The sequence below is a fragment of the Choloepus didactylus genome, chromosome 18 (assembly GCF_015220235.1).
Source record: "Choloepus didactylus isolate mChoDid1 chromosome 18, mChoDid1.pri, whole genome shotgun sequence".
Classification (NCBI taxonomy): domain Eukaryota; kingdom Metazoa; phylum Chordata; class Mammalia; order Pilosa; family Megalonychidae; genus Choloepus; species Choloepus didactylus.
The window spans coordinates 55,049,550-55,072,138 of record NC_051324.1 but is presented as its reverse complement, the minus strand read 5'-3'; the positions used below and the strand labels follow the sequence as shown (position 1 = coordinate 55,072,138).

Genomic DNA, 22,589 nt, shown 5'->3' with positions numbered 1-22,589 from the left:
GTGCCGAAAAGTTGGTACTTCATTTCATAGGTGACGGGAAGCCATTAAAGAATTTTAAGGAGGTGAGTGACAATCAGATTTGAGTTTTAGAATGCTAACTCTGGCAGCAATGTGAAGAGACGTCTTAGAGACAAAGAAACAAAGCAAGAAGCTATTTTGAGGTAAAAGAACTGAAAATCAGGATATAGGTTAAGTGGATAGAAGTCAGATCAAAGAAGTTTTTGGGAGACAGAATCAACCATTTTAGTTTTTGGTGAGGTAGTGGGAGAGAAGAGGAAGATAGTTTCTGGGTTTCTGGTCTCAGCCAACTGAGAAGACGGTGGTCTCATTAAAAAGGATAAGGAGCCCAGCTCAAGCAAGAGGGCAGAATGAGACTCTTCAGGGCTCCATCCCCCACAGAAGCTTTGAACAACCAGCAAGAACTAGCAGAAACATTTTTCTCAAAGCTCCAGAAAACAGTTAAAAGTACTGCAATAACAGGGCGAGCATCAAATCAAGAAAAAGGCCACTTAAAAGTAGTAGGATCTTGTGGCACCCTGGCTGGCCCCTCTTCCACCCCTCAGTGTGCTCCCAGGGTAGATCCCTGGTCTTCCGTTCTGGAAGGAACAGAGTAACCCTCATTCACAGACTAGGAGCATGTGTGTGGGGCCCGACGTTTCTGGTGGTAGCCTGAGATACTCATCCCAGAACTTGCCATGCATATAAAAGGAAACTCACCAAGCTCTCCTACAGGGCTCTGTGGGAGAGCAGTCAAACCATATTGCCTGAGGCAAGGGATTGCTGTTTGTAGACCATGCAGTGCAGCACCCAGGGCTGTGAAGACACTGATTCTAAGGGAAGGAGGGGCATACCTATCGTGTAAAGTGGGGAATTCCTAGGGCCACCACTCATGCTCAAGACAAGAGGTATGCACAGAAAGGATAGGAGAGCCCCTAGACTTTGGCCTGGAGCTATTCTCCAATCTCATTTATGGATAAGCCCGGAAGAAGGCCACTTGCACAGGTCAATCTGCAAAGACTGGAAAGGTATTTTCTTCTTCTTCTTCTTCTTTTTTTTTTTTTTGGTTAGTTCCTGGCAATCAAGAAAAGCTCTGTCATAACTCTAGCTGGATACAAGCTTAAGGAACAAACACCTCAGAGTCTAAATTCCAACAATAACACTTTTTAAAAAAATTTTTCAAAATGTCCAAATTTCAATAAAAAAAAGAACAAAATATACAAAGAAACAGGAAGTTATGGTCCTATGTACGCTCAAAGAGCTAAAGGAAAACCTGGACAAAAAACAAAAGGAAATCAGGAAACCAACAATGAATATAAAGAAAATGTCAATACATAGAAAAAAATTATGAAAAGGAACCAAACAGAGCTAGATCACAGTCACGGAAATGCAAAATTCACTAGAGAGTTCAACAACAGATTAGAGCTGGCAGAAGATAGAATCATTAAACCTGAAATCGAAATCATCCATTCTGAAGAGCAAAAAGAGAAGAGAATGAAGAAAAGTGAACAATGCCAGCAGAACATGTGGGACACTATCAAGCAAACCAATATATACATTGTGGGAGTCTCAGCAAGAGAAGAAAGAGAAAAAGGGGCAGAGAGAATATGAAAAGAAATAACGGCTGAAAACTTCCCCCAATTTAACAAAAGACATGAATATACACATCCAAGATGCTCAACAAACCCCAAACAGGATAAATCCAAATAGCCCCAAACTGCGCGATGTTATAACAAACTGCCAAATGCCAAAGCCACAAGGGAGAAGCAACATGTCATATACAAAGGAGTTTCAATAAGTGTAAATGTCGGTTTCTCATTGGAAACCCTGGAAGCAAGAAGGCAGTGGGAAGACATATTTTAAGTGCAGAAAGCAAAAAATTGCCAATCAAGAATTGCATATCCCTGGGGTATGTACTTGGAAGATCTGAAAGCAGAGACATGAATGGACATTTGCAGGCTGGTGTTTATGGAGGCAGTATTCATGATTTGCAGTGGGTGGAGGTGGCCTAAGGGTACACTGAGGAACAGAATGGTGAACTGTGGTGTATGCATGCAATGGAATACTGAGCAACTACAAGGAGTGAAGTTGTGAGACATGCAAGGAAGTGAATGGATCCTATAGACAGCAAGTTGAGTGAAGTACACCAGAAACAAAGGCAAACACTATAATGCCTCACCAATATGGACTAACTATAATGTGTAAACTCAGAATTGAATCTTAGAGCACAGCCTAACAGGGAAATGATTATTGTAATGGTCCCTAGATTGTAAGCTCTTACAACAGTCAAATCTATTCCTGAATTGTAATGGCTATCTCCAAACTCGGAGATGCTGATCCCTTGATGTATAACCTGATTGGTCTCTGGAACACTGGGTATCTGTGTGACACCTGAAACTCAGAGCTAGAGCTCGGCAGATATGAATGTCAGTATTAGTGCATACAGCAACTGTTTAAAAAAAAAAAAAAAAAGCTGAAAGAGAGCCCAGACTTCAATAAGAGATATGAATGAAGCAGATCTGGTTAAGACTAGGGCAAATCAGGCCAAAGGGTAAAGGTGGAAACTGTGTGTTAAAACTTCAACTTCCATGTGAGACCAAGGGAAGAAATGTTTATTTGGTATAGGATCTATATTTTCTCAATGATATAACTTCTATAGTCAGTTTGTTCAAACACCACAATTACATGGAACTTTGAATAGGAAGTGAGATATGGTAGGTCTGTATAGGTTAGAGTGAAATAGCAAAGTAATTTGGGCAGAGAATGAAAATATATATGCAGGGTCCCCCTGAGGAGCTGGGGGAGGGTGTGGAGGTGTTGGACTTCCTCACCGGGATTGTTGCTGATGTTCTCACAGATACTGGGGACTGATGACTTGACATGCTGAGCCCTCTGTCTTGGGGCTGGCCCCTATGAAGTTTGTTACTGCACAGGAATGGCTAAACCTGCTTATAATTGTGCCTAGGAGTCTCCCCCTGAGTGCCTCTTTGTTGCTCAGATGTGGCCCTCCCTCTCTAACTGAGCCACCTTTGCAGGTGATCTCACTGCCCTCCCCCCTACATGGGACCTGACTCCCAGGGGTGTAAATCTCCCTGGCAATGCAGTATATGACTCCCGGGGATGAATCTGGATCTGGCATTGTGGGATTGAGAACATCCTGCTGACCAAAAGGGGGATGTGAAATGAAACAAAATAAAGCTGAGAGATATTCAAATGAGTCGAGAGGTCACTCTGGTGGACATTACTGAGCACTATACAGATAACACTTTTTACATTTTACTGTATTGGAATAGCTAGAAGTAAATACCTGAAACTACCAAACTCCAATCCAGTAGCTCTGACTCCTGAAGATGACTGTATAACAATGTAGATTACAAAGGGTGACAGTGTGATGGTGAAAACATTGTGGATCGCACTCCCTTTACCCAGTGTATGGATGGATGAGTAGATAAATGGGGACAAAAACTAAATGGAAAACAGGGTGGGATGGGGGGATGATTTGGGTGTTCTTTTTTGTTTTTATTTTTTATTCTTATTCTGATTCTTTCTGGTATAAGGAAAATGTTCAAAAATAGATTGGGGTGATGAATGCACAACTATATGATGGTACTGTGAACAGCTGATTTTACACCATGGATGACTGTTTGGTATGTGAATATATCTCAATAAAACTGAATTTAAAATAAAATAAAAATAAAATAAAATATGAAGAATGGCACATCCGGCATAACTGTCTTTCAAAAATGAGGGAGGAATTAAGATATTCCCAGATAAACAAAAGCTGAGGGACTCTGTCATGACTAGGCTGGTCCTGCAAGAAATGCTAACGAGATTTCTACAGGTTGAAAGGAAAGGACACTACACAACTGACTGAAACCACATAAAGAAATAGAAATCCCTGGTAAAGATAATGACATGGATAAATATAAATGTCAGTACTGTCGTATTTTTTATTTGTAACTCTGCTTTTTACTTTCCACAGGACCTGAAAGGCAAATGCATAAAATGTAATGATAAATCAATGGTTCTGGACTCATAATGCATAAATATATAACTTGTGACAAGAACTACACAAAGGTAGAGGGACGAAAGGGTATAGGACCACAGTTCATGTATGCTATTGATTTTGTTCAGTTGATATCAAAGCAAATGAGACTTGTTATAGATTTAGGATGTTAAATTAAGCCCCATAATAACCATGAGAAAATATCAGAGAACATGCAAACTCATAGAGATAGAAAGTAAAATACAGGTTATCAGGGGTGGGGGCAGGGACAATGGGGAGTTCATGAAAAATTAGGGTAGGGTTTCTGTTTGGGGTGAAGAGAAAGTTATAGCAATGCATGGTGGTGAGGGTACCGCAACACTGTGAATGTGATTAATCCCACTGAATGGTGTGCTTGGGAGGGGTTGGGATGGGAAGATTGATGTTGTATGTTTCAACAATTAAAAAAAAAGAAACTGAAGAGATAATGACAATTAAAAGCAATCCATGATACTGGATGGGATCAAAGAATGGAGGAGAAAAGGTGCAAAATGACATTATTGGGACATAAAAAAAATTGGCATATAGAATGTAGGCTTTTTATCAATGTTAAACTTCTTGAACTTGATAACTGTACTTAAGGTGACTATATAAGTGAACATCCTTGTTCCTAGGAAATGTATGTGGAAGTATTATGTTTTCAAGGAGACTGATGTGATGTGTGCAACCTGCTCTCAAATGTTCAGAAGATAGATTGATAGATAGATAGACAGACAGATACACAGATGAAAGGAAGGAAGGGATGGAGGAAGGGAGGAAGGGAGGGAGGGAGGGAGAGAGGAAGAGGGAGGAAGGAAGAAAAGAAAGACATGGGAAAGTGGCAAAAGGTTAAAATTGGTGGATCTGTGTACCTGGTATGGGTAGGGATATGCTGGAGTTCTTTATGGCCTCTGTATTATTTTTCTAACTGTCCTGTAAGTTTCAAATTATTTCAAAATAATAAAAAAAAAAAAAAGGAAATAAGGACATAGAACCAGAAGCAGGTTTTGAGGAAGGAGGTGACAATAAATTCTGTTTTAGATAGGTTGAGTTTTAGGCACCCTGAGGATAGATATTTAGGACAAACATCCAATGGACAGTTGCAAAATTGGAAAGAATCTAGGATTGAAGTCAGGGCTTGGGAAATCATTAGCAAAAAGCTGGTTTGCCAAAACCGCTGAAGTGAGTCAAGATTCATATGGTCTCTAATGAACTGTAAGAAGTCAGGGCTTAAGATTAAAATGACCAAGAAGAGTGTACCTTCCCTGTCATGCCTGCAAAGACATTAAGAAAATCCCTTTCCCTCAGCTGCTGCTCATGTCATTGTCAGTTGGTTCAGAGCAGACTGCCAACAGATTTTCCAAAGAGTTAGAAATTACAAAACAAACATGCCACAGATGATGACCAAACTGGGGACAAATATACAGATTGAAGAGTATAATAACAGAACAAAACAGAGGCAATTTAGGCTATATAGAATTTGGTATCTAGAAAACAAGACATGTGCTTTAGCTGCCTTTGAAACTCTCATATTGCTAATATGGATATTATTCTGCTGTTTCAAGTTCAGAGTAGATGGGTCAGGATTCCATATATTGCCTTCAGTTCACCCACAACCATCCAAAGGCTTATCAGTTCCATCACTCCTGTCCAGAATACACTGCATAAATCGGTAGCTGGAGACCCACTTTCTTGGAATCGTCCAAGTGCCCAAAAATTAGCCAATGCAGGGAGAAGCCAAAAACTTTCATATAATATTACACAGGGAATTAGAGAAATGTAGACAAAAGAGCAGGAGGCTAAATGCCAGCAGATCCAGATTCCATGTGCTATTCTTCTACCATGGACAAGTTAATTATATTCTCCCATTTCTTTGTATGGTATGTACAAAAGGGAATGTAATGCACAGAAGAGATTTTGAAAATATAAATGTTGTACAATGTGTTGGTAATATTGCTTGAAAGGTGGCCACGTCACTCACAGGCTACTGCATATTTAGGGGCCAGTTGAGTTAAAGTGGTGCTCTGTTGTTTGAGAGGAGAGGGGAAGAGAGGCGAGGAATCTTCTGTGGTAAACCTTGAAAATAATTTTCAAGAAACCAATGCCTAGGTGAGGAGGACTTGCAGTTTAACTTGGATTCTCTTTCTGTATATAACTTTTTAATTCTGCTCACAGCTATTGCTAGCCTTTTAGGGAAAAGAACTTAAGAGCATGAACTAGAGCTCTTCCTTGCTCAGACACCACCCCAAGTCACCCACCTACAGTTTTCTGTAGAACGTCTGTAGAACATCTCCCACGTTCTCCTCTGCCTTCTGCCATCAAACGAAGCCACCGTGCCTCTGGCTTAGGTGACCACCCATTAGGCCACGGTCACTGATTGCCTTGTCGGTCTGCTCTATCAGACAAGTGGTTCATTGAAAGCAGGGGTGAGCTCATTCATCTCTGTATTCAGAGCACCTGGCACCACACAGAGGCTCCAGAAATGACTCCTGAATGGAAGAACAGCAGGTGTTTAGGAGGAAAGATTTTCAAATGGCGCTTCTTAAAAATAAGTTCTTAAAAATTTCCCTTGTAGTCTTCAGTATGAGGGAGAAGAAAGGCACAGGACTGTGGTCCTTGACCCATTCTTAGGGGGCTATTTCTTCATAAGTTGAGTCTGTAAATATCTAACTAGTGGAAAATACTTTTTGCAACTGCGCAGCTCATTGTCCAAATGTCTACAGTCCTTAGTTTGGAAAATAGCACAAGAATCATGAAATTGACTCTAAATTTGCTCCTAAATCATGAAAGCAAAAAATGAAGTGCAATTTTAATTGGGTTTTCTGGGACTTGACGTGTTGTTGTGTGTGGCTTGTTATTTTGTTTAATTGTTAGTAATTACTGGCTACTGTACTATTCTCATTGTCAGAAAGATAAACAGTTGAGTAATTAAAACATTGAAAACCTGAGCAAACAGAAAGAAGTCACATTTCTAATGCTTTCATTTTAGCACAAATTGGGATACATGTATCCAAGGACAAACCCATCAGAAGGAGATGAATTAGGTTTATAAAGAATAGCTTTCAGATTTGGCTCTTTGGTCAACTAGCTGTATAAAACTGTTTTGCTGCCCTTGCCCCACACCCCCAAAACAGAGAAAGCTGTTGCATTTCAAGTCCCCAAGATTTCTGGATTATAATGTTGAAGTCCTCATTCAAGCAAAATCTCCCAGCAATACTAGATGCTTTGTCAAGGTAAAGACAAGGCAATTTTTTTTTCTTTGAAAACTGTTCAGAAAATATAGTACCGTGTTTCCTTTTTTAAAAAAATTTCTTTTCTCCTTAAAGAAAAGTTTTATGTTATTCTGATGACAGCTTAACAAATAAGCTTGGGTCCAATGCTTTTCCAGCTAATACAGACAAAAAGAGTTTAAAATGAGTGACTAGAATCCAACAAGCTGACAGATCCCAAATTAAATTGACAATACCCAATCTAAAGCGTCAAAAGATGTGAGTATCACATCATCAAAAGCAATTCTCTGGGGTCACTTTTAACTTCTTCCAAACAGTGAGCCTTCCCAAACTAGAACATGAAGAACAGAATATGCCAGATAAGGTACTTTCCTTATGTTGACATGGACACCTCTTAGAAAGTCAGCACAAACTAAATAAATGCAACCAAATATTGGCGGGGGGTGGGGGTGGGGGGGGAACTCTTAAATTTTTTTAAATTTTTATTTTGCAACCAAATGTTCTTAATTGCTTGGATGGTGATGCACAGGTGACAGAGGAAGAGTAAGAGCAAAAAAAGGTTAGTGCTTGAAGGAGCAGAGTAATAAATGCTTTGCATATGAATGAACCCATTATCTGCAGCTCAGTTAATGCGGCTTAATGGCAATTTTGACTGTGGATGATGAGAAAGGACTTTCCACCAGAAGATAATATCCCACAGAAGGACCAGACGCACAGGCCATGAAAGAGAAGATGGAATGGCCTAATAGTTCTAGATTGACCCAGTGGAAGAGAGAGATAATGGTGATATCAGTGAAGGTGACAACTGTACGAAGCCTACAGGAAGCTCCTCCAAAGGGCAGGGCGTGCATTAGCTACCAGGGACATACGGGCAGCTTCTCCAGGCTGTGGTGGTGTCCAGGTTGCCTGGAGAAGACGTGTGCCCTCTCCTGCACGTCAGGGAAGCTGCCCCAGTTCTGAATGAGCATCTGGTTCCATATGATAAAATTGCCCTACTCTGTGGGAGGAAGAACCAGCAGCATCCACACTCAGGGACACTGGTAAGTGAGGCGACCAAAAGAAAAAGGAAAACATCCCGATTAAGCCCACAAATATATTTTTTTTACTGTGGTAAAACACATATATCATCAATTTGCCATTTTAACCATTTTTAGGTGTACAATTCAGTGGCATTAATGACATTCACAATGTTGTACAACCATCACCGCTATCTATTTCCAAAAATTTTCATCACCTCCACCAGAAACTTTGTGCCCATTGTAACTTCCCATTCTCTACTCCCCGCAGCCCCCAGTAATGTCAAATCTACTTTCTACAAATTTACTGATTCTAAATATTTCATATAAGTGGAATCACACAGTATTTGTCCTCTTGTGTCTGCCTTATTTTACTTAACATAGTATTTTTCAGGGTTTATGCATGTTGTGGCATGTATCAGAACTTCATTTTTTTTTTTTTTTTTGACATCTCCATTGTATAGATATACCACAATTTTTTTTAATCCATTCAGCTGTTGATGGACAGTTGGGTTGTTTCCATCTTTTGGCTATTGTGAATAAAGCTGCTTTGAACCTTTGTGTACAAATATCTGTTCAAGTCCCTGTTTTCAATTCTAGGAGTGAATTTGCTGGGTCACAGAGTAATTCCATGTTTAACTTTTCAAAGAACCAATTCACTATTGATTTTAAATGAGCTTTTATATAAAAGTAATGTGTTAGCTGGGATCCCATGTAAAGATTTCAGAAAATAAAAATAAACACCTTCAAAGAAAGAGGGCTACTTTTCTCTGTGGTTTTGATGACCACCGAGCAGGTTTTATTTAGATCCGCCACTCACAGGACCCAGAAAGGCTCACTGTGCTGCAGAGTTGAGTTGTGTGAGCTCTGAGCTTGCCCCAGCAATCAACTCTTCCTTTAGAGATACCAGAATGAAATGACTTGTCCTCCTAAGAGATTCCAGGGCAGCAACAAATTTAATAGGCTTATTCTGTACTATTCTTCTATATCTCCTAGCTTAAAAATTTTTTTAAAAATCTTAAGTCAAAATCATTTCTTAACTCTATTCTAAAATGTTCTATTTCTGCTTGATATCCTGATTAAGCTTGCCCATTGGACACAGAAGAATCTCCTCCTTCTCTAGGAAGAAAAGTCTCCAGTAAAAGATTAGTTGTGCCCTAGTTTGAGGAGGTACAGACCAGGCAGGGCCTCAAGCAATACTGAGAAAACCACTACTTGTGACCTCAGGGGGAAAAAAAGAATCAGAGAATCAAAGATACCTGGAGTCTGGTTTAAACTTCTGGGCAGTTTAAACCTTAGGCTCCAAATGCCTAAACAATGGCCTCTATTTATGCACAGTTCAAAAGACCTCATGACATCAGAAGGCACCTCTCAGAATAAGAGTGCAGCTAATTTCCTGAGCAGCAGAAATCCACTCCCAAGGATAACAAAGCTCTGTTATTCATAAGGATTAAACTCAGCGGGATAAAATGCACAGTTGCCAGGTCCTGTTAGCGTAGGGCTGAGCTTGGAAAACTGAATTCTCACTTGTCTTCAACTAGAGACAGGTAGTTGGTATAGGTACCAGTTTCTTTAAACACGTCTGTCACGATTTCTTTGGCTGTTAAAGACGAAATTAATCAAAAAGAAAAGTGCTTTGAGCAAGCCAAAGAGCATTACATAAATATTATTTCCGCCCTCAGCCCGGTGTCACTATTGTGAACGCAGCCCTTAAAAAGGATGCATTGTGACATAAAACTAAAAGGTTCTCCAGCCTTTCCCCCCCACCCAAAAGGCTGCCCGTAAAGCTTCAAGGGGCTTGCTTTTCTGTTCCATGCCTAGGTTTTCCTTCCCGTTCTCTGCTCCCCACCCTGCCCCCTGTTCCAGCTAAAACAATCTGTGGATCACAAGCTGCCTACATGATTTATAATTTCCACTTACAAACCTTCTTTGCCAAAATTCATATCCATCCTTCATGACTTGCTTTTAAAGGGCCTCCTCATAATCCCAACTCATTCAGATCTCTTCTTCATACATGGCTGAGATTGAATTTGCAAAAAATTAAAATGTTAATGTTCTCACTGAAATAGTTATATAGGAAACGATAAACTGCCTGGGATTTGTGTCAAAAATAAATGGGGGTGGGGAGGAGGCTACCGGAAGAAATGAAAAACTAGATTGGCCATGATCGGTTTCTGTAGGTGGGCGATGGTACATGTGCATGCATCGCACTGTGCTCCCTATTTTTGCTTATGTTTGAAACTTTCCATAGTAAAAATCTGAAAATAATTGCAGTAGCACAAAGCTAGTTAATAACAGGCCCAAGACTGGGACTTGGCATCTCCTTAAGACCTGTGTCCCCTCTGCCATGCTAGTGTTTTTCATGAATTATTTTATAGTTGCTGTTCCTGCTCTTTCATTGTATCAAATTGTACTCATTTATTCATGTGACATGAAAAGCCCTGGCTGCTCTCCTCAAGGAGCTGGCGGTGTAACTGGGGACACAGGTAAACAGATAAATCACAGTCGAATAGTGTGTGCAACACCCAAAATATAAATCGAGCGGGAACAGTTTTCTAGGGGAAAACAAAATAAATAAGCCTACTTCAGGGAGCCAGGAGGTGGTATTCGAGGTAGGGCTCAACAGCTAGGCTGTGATATTTTAGGTGAAGGCGTTTGGGGACAGAGGTAGAATTCAGGCAGAAGGTACAGGTGGGCGAAGGTGCAGTCACAAAGAGGCCTGGGGCAGTGGTGTGAGAAGAGAGGCAGGGAAAGGGACAGGCGGGGCAGATGTCACTTTGGGAGTCAACAAGGAAGTGACAAGATCGCGGTTGGTCTGTTAGGAAGCAACTGGCAGCAGACCAGGCTTTTCTGCAATAGACCAGGGCTTAGGTTAGGGGAGGTGAGGGAGGTACCCACCTCGGATGCAAAATTTAAGGGGGGGTTGCCAAACAACTCGGTTATCAAGCTAAGTAGTTACTTATTTTAATGCATATTTTTAAAAGTCAAAATTAATGCAAAAACCCACGACAAAAAAGATATCAAAATTTTAAGTAAAGTCCAACCCTATGTTATTGAGCAGCTGGCTGTGGCCTTTCCCCACCCCCCAAGCCCAGTGGGTCAATGAGGGCTGACAATGTCGTGTGAACCGACTGGACAACATGAGGCTTTCTATACAGTCATGTTTTTTGATTGCAGCGTTTTTATCAACTTTTCCCGCCTGGTTCATAATACAGAGGCTATCCTGATGAGTGTATACAGGCACTCATTTTTTCTTTGCCTTGAGTGGGCTCCAATATGATCCCACCTGGCACTCCAAGAACAAGGCACCCCAATAAAAAGCCAGTCAATGAGGAAGGACCCCTAACACAGGAGCAGAAGGTTCTGGGGGTTAAAGAGGAAAAGTCAGATTCCAGCAACAAATCTAGGGCAGAAATGAGAGAATTTGGAAATGCTGTGTGAAGAAAAGGCTCAACTTGAGCCAAGCAGAATTTTTCTACCCAACTAAATCATAAATTCTTCAGAGGCAAAAATCCCATTTTCCTATGCTTTTGTATCATTTTTTTTTTTGCCTAGCTCAATCAGGTCCTGTTAATAACTAATGAAGTGGAAAAGAAGAGCTTAAATCCAAAGCACACATGACTGTAGCCACACATGTGGAATTCCCAGTTTATTCAGTGTCTCTCACTGTAGGGCAGAGCATACTTATGACTATTCAAAAAGCAGGAACCATTAAAGATGACTAAGACCCCAAAAGCTTACCAAGTTATTTCAGTGACACTCTCCTGTCATTTTTTCCATCTAGTTTCCCATTCTCAGGACTAAGGAAAAGAAAAAATATAATCAAAAAGAGGATTCTGTGGTCTCTCCAGCCATGATGGGACTAAAAGAAAGACTGACGAAATGGTTGTTTCCAACCACGTGGTACAATTGGAGGGAATAAAGGAGCTGGTTTCCAGGGTTTTTTTTGTATCAAATATGAACTGGACCCCCATTTCACTCTCCTTCCACGACTTCCCCTCCTCCCGGGTTAGATTCAGTATTACGTGTGATAGGGACACAGTCTCATCTCTGACCAGCAAATCGGAAGCTGAGCCCAGAGCTATGGAGAACGTGGGGATCATAAGGGTGAGGCATATGCTGATGAAATCCATCAGGTGTTGGAAATGCCCTCAAGAAAGACCTTAATAAATAAAAGCTGCTATTAAGACCTAACTTCCAGGAGCCATCAGGTCCTTTAACTTTGAGTCAGTTGACCTGGTGACTCTGAGAGGGAGGTATAGACAACGGCAAATTGCTGTCTGTGGCCTGGCCCAGGCAAAAAGCTATGACTAAACAGGAAATCAGTTACTTAGCAGTTGAACGGATGTATGAGTGTTCAAAGCTCAGGCCCAGGGGCCATATTCCCATATAGCTTATAAAATTAAAAAACAAAGCCGGGCTAACCCTGGCAGATGCTCAAGGGACTTGTGTGCTTTCGCAGTACCTGGTTGGTCTCCTTGGACTCTCAATTCACTATGAATAATTATGAATTATTTAAAGCCATCATTTATTGAGGGTCTACTATGCACCCAGCATTTCACAGGCATAATTTCTGCACCACAAAGTCACCTTGCAAAGAAAAGCATTATCTCTACTTTACAAAAGGAAGTTCAGAGAGGTTAAGTGGTTTACTTAAAGTCACAGAGCTGGTAATGATGGAGCTAGAATTCAAACCCAGAGCAAAGCCAGGCTTAGGGGGAAAGTGAAACTTTTCTCAGTGAGGTCTTGCTGATCTCACTTTCAGTTACTCAAGGCCAGGCAGATTAGGAATGGACACCGTTGAGTAGACCAGTACGGCTTCAGATCCTCTCTATTTAGTATTTTGATATTTTGTTCAACATGCAGTATTTTGCATTAATTTTGATTTTTTAAAAATATTCTATTAAAATATTACTTACCTTGATAAATGAGTTTTTTGGGTAACTCCTTTAACTTTGAGTCATGGACCTCACCCTCATCCTGGTTCTGCTCAAGGCCAAGGACAACTGTAACAATCTGCTTTAGGCCTACAGGGAATGCTCATTTCAGGCAGATATTTCAACTTTCCTCCTGCGTGCCTATTAAGTTTCACATCCAAAACTACTGTCTACTTGGAAAGAAGATGTTACGTTGTTTTTATTATTTTATTTTATTGTTCACTTGCTTCTTTTGCTTTGTTTTTCTTTATTCATCACTGGTTGCAATACTCATAAGCAAGAAATGAGGCAAAAGAAGAAAAATTGGAAAATGGGATGCAAGACATTCCACACAACTCATGAATTAACATCATTACTTCCCTCTCCCACCAAGGCTGGAGAACATATTTATTTTATGAGAAACTGGCTTCCACAATGATCAGATGTTCACACATCTGCCTCACAGAATTGTCTCTAAGCCCTATCACCAGATACAAAATTAAATAAATCTCATGAGCTGAGGCTGGGGGTTGTTACTGGTAGCTGTAAGTCATCTTTTTATTTCTACACTTTTGTTTTTGCAAATATGATGCTGTTACGACATGCACTGGTATTAGGAGGGTAACAGCCACACCAATGGCAAACACAGCTGTTCCGATTCCTATTCTGTATTCTTTTTTTTATTAACTAAGCCAAATACAGCGCTTGATTATTTTTTCACCTTCTCTACATTAGGGAGCTCGTCATTTACCAGGGGAGAAACTGGGACATAGAAATTGAGACCCTCCAGCGACCCACACTTGATCAATTTCCTAAGCACATCAGATTCTTCTTGGTTGTATAAACAAATGACTGTCATTTACAGCCCTGATTTCAATTAGGAAAGGCTTGCTCAACATCTATTGTGTGCCTAAACACAATCAGGAACTTGGATAACCGGAGCGAAGGGCCTGCTGGTCTCCTGGGAAAGAGTGGGCTGGGCACGGTGCAGACCGGATCCCAACAGGGCACCACCAACCGGACTGGGGTTTTATGAGACAGCCGTCAATTAGTTTAACTTGGAGTAAATGCTCGATCGCATCCATGTATATCCTGTACACTTTCAACAGGACAGGCCAAAAGACATTTATAGGAGAAGTGGGGGTGGACCTTTGGCAGAGTTGCAATCAAATCAAACTTTTGTAGCCTGGAGTTTCCTCTCCCTTTTCAGCACTTTCAACGCTAAACAAAAGCCAGCAGGGGGACTGCTTTTCCTTGCTGGGACAGAGGATTATGCTCCTAGATTGCTTCTCCAATTCTCCTAATTTGACCTATCTAATGGATATTTAAAAGGGAAGAAGGAAAAACTACTTAGCTCGTGAAATTAATGGTAAAAAGTTAATATTCTAAAATCCACACCTTCTATGCATTAGAAAGTCGTTTAGGCCCTCACTTAGGAACTCTGTCCTTTTTATCCAAATTCTAACAAATATCATCATCAGGTTTCCCAACCCACACAGCAAGAGCGGTGGCGAGGCGGTGGCTGGCCACACAGACTAGCGGAGTTCAGGCACTGCCCACACCAAGGAGTGTGGCTGGGGCTAATGAATGGCCTGCAGGGCTGGCACAGCGTGGTCTCAGGCCCATTCACTCATTCAACCATCAGGTGGCTCCTCTCTCCCCCTAGTATTCCTTCCTGTTCCTGGTAAAACCACTTCTTACCGGCTTTAACGGAGGTCCACAGAGCTGCCCATGCCCCTGATAAAAATATCTCTCCACGTCCCTCCACCCCATCACAGCGTATACCTCCTAAGAGATCAATGACTCTTTGGAGGCTATGAGTAGATCTGATAACTGATTACCCACCTTCCTTTAAAAGACCATCAGACAATTGAGCTCTCTTTATCTTGGGCACCCTTTCCTGCCCCCGAGTCCAAGACTCCAGGACCTCTGTGGTGCCTGGACTTTTATCCCTGCCCTCCACCCAGCAAAGAAACATAAATCAGATCATATCATCACCCCCACCCCCCGCTTGTAACCATTCAATGGCTTCTGCTGCAAGAACACATCCCAAACTCCTCACCAGGCCCGCCAAAGCCCCGCAGTCTCCCCTCTGCACCCTGCTGCACACTCCTCTCCTACCTCCCTCTCTCACCTCACCTCTTGGTTCTCTCCTCCTTGTTCACGCAACTTTACTTTTACACGCCTTCTTGCTATTCCTAAAACACACAGAGCTCATTCTAGCACTTGCTAATCCCTCTTTCTGGAAGGCTCTTCCCCCAGATTGTCATTCAGATCAGGTTTTTGTTCAAATGTCAAATCCTTAAGAAGACTTCTCCATCCCTCTTATTTAAAATAGCACACACAAACCCACACCCACATGCACACATCTTGGTCACTCTCGATTACATGATCCTGGCTTGTTTTTTCTTGACAGCACTTATCACTGCCTGAAATTGTATTATTTATTTCTATGTTCACTCATTTATCGTCTTGTCTCCCCCGTAGAATGTCAGCCCCATGAAGGAAGGGCTTGTCTGTCTCATTCGTGGTGCCTGGCCAGGGCCTCGCAGTAGGCACGTCAATAAATACATGTTCAGTGAGTAAATGGACCCATGTGCCAGGTGGTGTGACAGGCCCTGGAAATACAAGAATGCCTACAAGTGTCTCGCCTTGGAGGGGTTCACAGTTTAGTGAGGGATACAGACATGTCAAAAGTAGTAACACTTATTGGGCCAGACACTGATCACAACAATCCTACAAGACAAGTACTATCACTGTCCCCAGTTTACAGATGAAGTAACTGGGGGTGAGTAACTGGCGCCAAGGGCAGCCAGGGTTCTGCCCTTGGCATCTTAGCCAGGAAACTCCCCTCCCCAGCAAGGATTACAGCCCTGTGCCAAGGGGCATAATAAGGGTTATATAACAAGCCTGTGGGAGTGGGAAGAGAAAACTCTGCCTGAGGTGGATATAAGAGGTTTCCCTTTGCTGCTGAGCTCTGAGGCAGAGGAGGCAATCAACATGTGCAAATGGGGAAGAGTTGGTGGGGTGGGGGATGGAGAGAGGGACAGAGAGCAGATTTAGCTTCACAATTGAGGTGTGAACATTAAGTCACAATGGCTACAAGACTCACTTCCATCTTGCAGGCCTGGTTCTAATCACTGAGCTCTTGTGCCTCCTTAATGTTTGTAATCAAGGCTTTTGTGTAAACCATAGTCTGCTTCTGGGCCCCAGCCTTGCTCCGCTCCATCCCCCTGGGAACCCAAGTCCTGTTCTAAGCCTCAGCAGTAGTGCCATCTACTATCTTAGCCCTCCTCCCTCATGCTGACAATCCTCTCACCTGGCCTCTATGTTGACTTCCTGCCTGCCGCCAGGCTCCCCTTTGACGTATATTGCTCCCCAGGGCCGGGCGCTCCCCTTGCATCTGTCTGTCAGCAGAGCTGTGCTCGTAGGCAGCTGCTGGGCTCTCCTGACTGTCTCACCCGTGTCCAGGGGCACTCCACTGCCTGCAGCTAAGACCTTCACATCGTCTGCTCCATATCTGCAGCTTCATTTCCTTTCTAGAGCTGGCTTCCTTTGGCCTATGACAACTCAGCCCAGTTCTGACACTGACAACAAGGAGGAGCCGAGAAAACTATAAAAAGCAGAAGAGGGAGAACCATTTAGTGTAGAAGCAAATGGCCCTTTTAACAAATATCTGCAAGGCCTGTTCCCACAATTCATTCAGGTCTCTGCTCAAATGTCAACTCATCTGAGGCCTTTCCCCATCAGTCTCCTGACTCCTACCCCTTCTTCCTGTCCCTTCACCTTGCTTTGTTTATCTCTACTTGCCAATATATTATATAATTGTAGGTTTTGTATGTTTATGTGTTATTGTCTGGGCCTCCCCCTTCAAAACATTAGCCCCCTGAGGGCAGTGTATTTGCTTTCGTCACTTTTGTGTGTTTCTGGTATCTATGGCTGTACCTGCCTAGCACATGGTAATCATTCAATAAATACTGGTTAACTGAATGAGTACAACAGCCCTACGTGCCTGAAATCTAGATGGTAGGGCACAGTATAATAGCAGATACTTACAAAGACCTCTCAAGAGATCAAGGCAGGGAAGTATATTTTTTAGGAATAAATGAGATAACGTTTGTAAAGCCGGTAACGAAGTGCCTAGACCACAGCAAGTTCACAAAAAATGTCAACTATTATTATAAGAAATATATACATCATTTCAGTAAAACTTTCTTTTCAGGAATACCCATCTCTAGGAGGCAGCTCCTTTCCACAGAGTTTCAGATAGCTGGAGTTTTCCTGAAGGGCTAATCCATTAGGGGAAATAGCAGGTAGCCTGGGTGTGGCCAGTGCCCTATGAAACTGAAAATTTCTGAATGAGCCAAGTGGAAGACAATTAAAGGTGCTGCTGCTGAAATAAATGTACAGTCAACTGTCAAGAATGTTGTGACACTGAAACAAAGAAAAGTTTTTTGGAGTGCTTCGTGTTGAGTTTCTGGAGATACAAAATGTGTGGAGACGTGAGAACCATACACTCTCCATGTTTATGCTTCTTAGATAAGTTCTGGTAAGGGACAAATATATATTAATAGACAAGGCTATAGAAACCAGACTGTTTTACAAAATTACCATGTAATTAAGCAGAAGGCATATGAGATCTATTTTAAGTATTTCCTCTCCTTATTCTTAGTATCCTGCTCAATGACCAAGTCCTTATTAATACCTCTTGCCAAAACCAGAACTTAAAAAGCTGCAGATTCATGGTACTACCAAGGAAAATTTTTGAAATGTACCCTAAAATCAGGTTGCCAGACAAGCTGTGTTCCCGTTATGAACCACGTTAGTGTAAAGAGGCTAAAAGGAAGTTAAAAAGATAGCCAATGGGAGAAAATGCAGAGTGGTAAGGCTTGAGGGTAAGACAAGATAGGAAACTTAAAATTAAAAGTGTTGTTGTTTTTAGTGATCATTAAAGGGATAGTTCATCATAAAGCAGAAACAAATAAACTTCTTCCAACATTCCAAGTTTTTAAACACAAAGCAGTAGAAATGGTTCAATGATCCTGAGAGAAAGAATTGTTACTATTTATGGACACCTATATATCTGCAACTGTCCTAAACCCTTTATAAGCATTATCTCTACATCTCTGACAGGTACCCCTTTTGGAGATGGGTAAAATGAGGTTCAGGAAAGTTAAGTGATTTGCCCAAGTTGCTGGGATTCAGAGACAGAAGTGTAATTTTGTTGTTCCAAAGCAATATTCTTTTGGCTTCACAGACAATCCCTAAATGCTAGTGCATCACAAAGTTTGTACACGTTCATTGCCAGATGGAAAAGACAAAGCTGGTGCAGTCTGTTTCCATAAAGCTAAATTTATTCAATATTTATGTCCTGAAATTGTACCTTTCCTAATACTTCATGTTAAAATAGCCTTTATTTTATGAAAAATTTCCCCCAAATCATAAAATTCATAAAAATGAATTTCTAACATGAAAAATTAATAAAAGAATAGTGGTAGTATACAATATTACTTTTGGAAGTTTTAAAAATATCCATGCTTCTTGCAACATAAAAAGTGGGGGATTTTACACCCATTCCCAAAATTTCTTTTGACATTTTACTGACCCAAGAACTACACTTCTGGCAACCACTGCACTATAATTAGTATTTTTCAATTTACCCCTCAGTGGCTTATGAAATTATTTCCTTCTTTTTTTCCTCTCAGTAAAACAGAATAGAAAAATAGAAAACATTAAGGGGTAAGGGCATGTTTTTATGGGTCAGGATGTAAAATGCATTTCTTATTGTGGGTCATGAGTCACAAAAAACTCTGAAAGCCTTTGCACTGTATCACATTGCTTACCATCACATTTTTCTTAGAGTAATACATATTTATTATCGAACATTTATAAAACACAAAGTGTAATGATGAAAGTTTTAAATCATCTATAATCCCATCACTCGCAGATAACTACTATTAATACTGTGCCCTTAGGCATAGTGGGCAGACACTAGCTATACACTCAAACACTAAATATTTCTAAGTCCTCTAAAATAGCAGCATAACTTAAATAAAAGACTGATCCTCAACAACAGTGAACCACCAATGGGCGAAATGCCCTCAAACAAGTGTCACTTCAGATGCTTAGGTGTCCGCATCAAACTCTTTTTTTTGATTATATCAACTGACAAATTGAATTGATTTCTATCCATCTACTCACACACAGGAACACAGCTCAAAATGCAATCTTCCATTTTGAAGGTAAGCATTTGATTCCCACCATTAACATATTCAATCAAATCAGATTATATATTTGCCTGGAATTTTGCTTCCAAGTGTTAAATATGCTTTATTTTTGGTCTAGGGAGTGATGGAATTTGTGTTAACAGGCCCCAGTGAGAATCATCAGTTCACAGCAAAGCTCGGGGTGCAGCCAATGTTCATGTGTAATGAAGGATGACTGAAAATACAGCAAATCCAGCTCACACACTCTTGTGAGGAGTCAGAGAAGGCATGCAATAGTGAGAAAGCATGAACTGTGAGCCAGGATCTCACGACATCACTAACCCCTAAGCATTAGTAAGGACTCATCCCAGACAAGCAGGAGAACTACAGGGCTCCCTCCAGGTTAGGAGCCTGTCGACTGGGATGGCAACTCCACAGCATGAAGGAATTCTCGGGTCCTCATACTTGGATTCGCTACAAGGGAGAGATGTATCTAAATGTGGTGCTCACAACTCAATGGCATGTGAAAAGGAACTTCAAAGTGAACAGGAATTCAAACATTTGCAGGTTGTTGGGCACCCTTAGCAAGCATTTATGTAGAATCCAATTTTCAAGATTTATTTGGAACATTTATATAAAAATTAAATTAGTTGTAGGAAAACATTGTGATGTGTACATTTGGCAGTACTCTCAACATATATATTTATATGCAAATGAGTTTCTTTCCAAAATATGATGTTCGTACTTAAAAGGGTACAGGAAGTTCACGATGGTCTATGGAGGGGCCAGCAAATTAGGGACTGCAGGCTGGACTCCTCTTTTTGTAAATAAAGTTTCACTGGAACACAGCCATGCTCATTCATTTACATAGTGTCTATGGCTGCTGTCGAGCTACAGTAACAGAGGCGAATGGCGACAAAGACCAAATAACCTGCAAAGCCAAAAAAATTTATTGTCTGGCCCTTTAAGAAAAAGTTTGCCAACCCTGGCAAGGATTTCTGTCGGGAAAATGAGTCTTTTGAACTAACAGCATAACATGAGTAAACTGTGACCATTGCTGAGGGCTTGGTGTTCTTGTAAAATGAACTGGTGATTCTCCTTTCTCTGTTGAGGTCATTTTAGGGGGCACATGAATAGTTGTAAAATGTAACAAGAACATCAATAGGTTTTGAATTGGTGTTAAACCAATTTCTGAGAAGTGTGACCTTCAGGACTTCAAGGAATCTACTCAAAATCTCTTCCATGAAACTGATGCAGAGGTTTCAGCACTGAATCCAAAGGAGGCTTTGAGAACCAGCTTCCAAGACACCCAAGAAGGAACACCGCAATTCTCTGCCTGTGGTATTTGGGCGACATCTTTTCCCCGAAAGGTAAACATGTTCTAGAGGACAGAAATCGGGAATGTGCTTTTGAAGGTCCTACAGAAACTTTCCTCTTTTCTTTAGCAACTGTTGCCTTTTTGTCCTTTGCCCCAAAACCACAGAAGAGAAACCCAGGCACACCTGGGCATGCACCCACCTTAGTTCACACAGAGGCAGACCACACAACCCTGTAGGTTGAAATTGATAGTAAGCAGAATTCACCAACGCCCTATACCAAGCCCAAGTCCTTACCTTTAGGGGAAGAAAGCTACTGTTCAAAGAGCCCTGCCTGTTGGGTGGGTGGGAAGGGGGCTCCAGGCAGACATCACCTTGCCTAGGCAAGGCTCTGCAGGGCAATGTTGAATATTTCCCCAACACTTAACCTTACGCCTGTCAGGGAAAAGTCCTCTATTCAACTTGTATTGAATGATTTGAAAGCCAAACCCAAATCTCAATGCCATCCTGACAATATTTCTATTAAATAAAATCCTCTCTTCTGTTGAGGACTTTTAAAATCAATGTGCCACAAAAAGCTTCTGAACAAGTTAATATGCGCTGACTCACTCTTTCCAACAAGCACTCCACCACAAGGAATCAATGGACTTTGTTCAACACAACAAAACAGTTAGCAGTTGAAAATTAAATGCAGCTCAACAATTAAAATGCAGCTCTTCGCTACCCAATTCTTTCTGGTATTTGGAAAAAAAAAAAAAAAGGTAAGCGCTCTTAAGTCTTGGGAGTAACAGAGGTAAGAGAGATCTGGGTTCAAATCGGGGCACGTATATACAACCACCTGCAAGGTAGGTATTTTTTAACCCACTTTTAAAGATCAGCAAATGGGAGGCTCAGAGAGTGAAGTGACTTGTCCAAGGTCAAACACCTAATAGAAGTGGCAGAATTGGAATTCACATTGGGAATCAAACTCAGTCCGTCCATCTTGAAAGTCCTCAGGCTTTTCTCCAAACTCTACCCAATGGTAGTTAGACAGTGTCAATGGTTTGTGAGCTTCCCTCTACCTGGGACAGGCCTGGAGAGGTGCCGTTTTGTTTTTCTCTCTGCCCCTCCTTTTATTGTTTTAAAGCATATGTTGGCACATCCTTTCTTGAGATATTTGGCTTAAGCCTTCTTGGTTACAGTCACAACTGAGTCATATTTCCTGCAAGCTACACTCAGCTCACCTTTACTGGGTTGAGAGGGCCCACAGGCTCTTGGCTCATCTCTCACAATGTCAATGTTAACTTCAGTTTGAGGTCATATCCTGTTGGTCTCTTGTATCACTAATGTAGAATTTTCCTCTCAATAATATTTCTGCAAAGTCTCTTATTGCTTTGGCCCTGCTAGACTGTGAGTCCCATCAAGGGAGGATTTGTCTGCCTCATTCACCACTGTATTCCCAGAATTGGATAAACATTTACTAGATGAATGGACACTCCATCTCTGCCACATTTCAACAGCAAGGAAACTTTGGCACAGGGAAGTTAAAGTAACTTCGCTAAGGCCCTGCAAGAGTGGGGCTTCGCAGAAAGTAATTTAAGCAGTGAAGGGCACCATCTGGTCAAACGACCTGGCACTTTCCCAGTACCACACTGTACAAAGGGGTGTGGAGAAACATAATGGGTTCCAAAAAGTTACTGTCCACTGTTCCCAAGAGTCTTTGGCATCAAGGTAAAAGACCTTCATCTTACATATGGGCAGTAAGTGTGAATGAATCCAATGGGCCGGCAGACAGCGAGGGGAAAAGCAATTCTTGCTCTACCTGCCAAGTTCTCATTAGCACATAAGGAAGAAAGTCTTCTCTTAGCCTTCCTGGAGAGAAGCCAGGCAGGGGTATGCAAAGGC

The 22,589-nt window shown here is 41.4% G+C and overlaps 1 protein-coding gene across 6 annotated transcripts in view; it reads right to left on the bottom strand.

The window, feature by feature from the left end:
- PITPNC1 (phosphatidylinositol transfer protein cytoplasmic 1) overlaps positions 1-22,589 on the bottom strand; it is a 270,335-nt gene that overhangs the window by 214,353 nt on the left and 33,393 nt on the right. For 2 of the 6 annotated variants that reach the window (XM_037809085.1, XM_037809091.1), the window contains exon 1: positions 16,503-16,864. The exons of 1 other annotated variant lie outside the window; for it this stretch is intronic. In XM_037809085.1, the coding sequence (XP_037665013.1) occupies positions 16,503-16,586 (84 nt within the window). In that variant the 5' untranslated portion in view covers positions 16,587-16,864. Of the gene's footprint in view, positions 1-6,279; positions 6,511-16,502; positions 16,865-22,589 lie in introns of those variants that run through there. 3 more of the 6 variants (XM_037809086.1, XM_037809089.1, XM_037809087.1) reach the window with 3 other exon arrangements.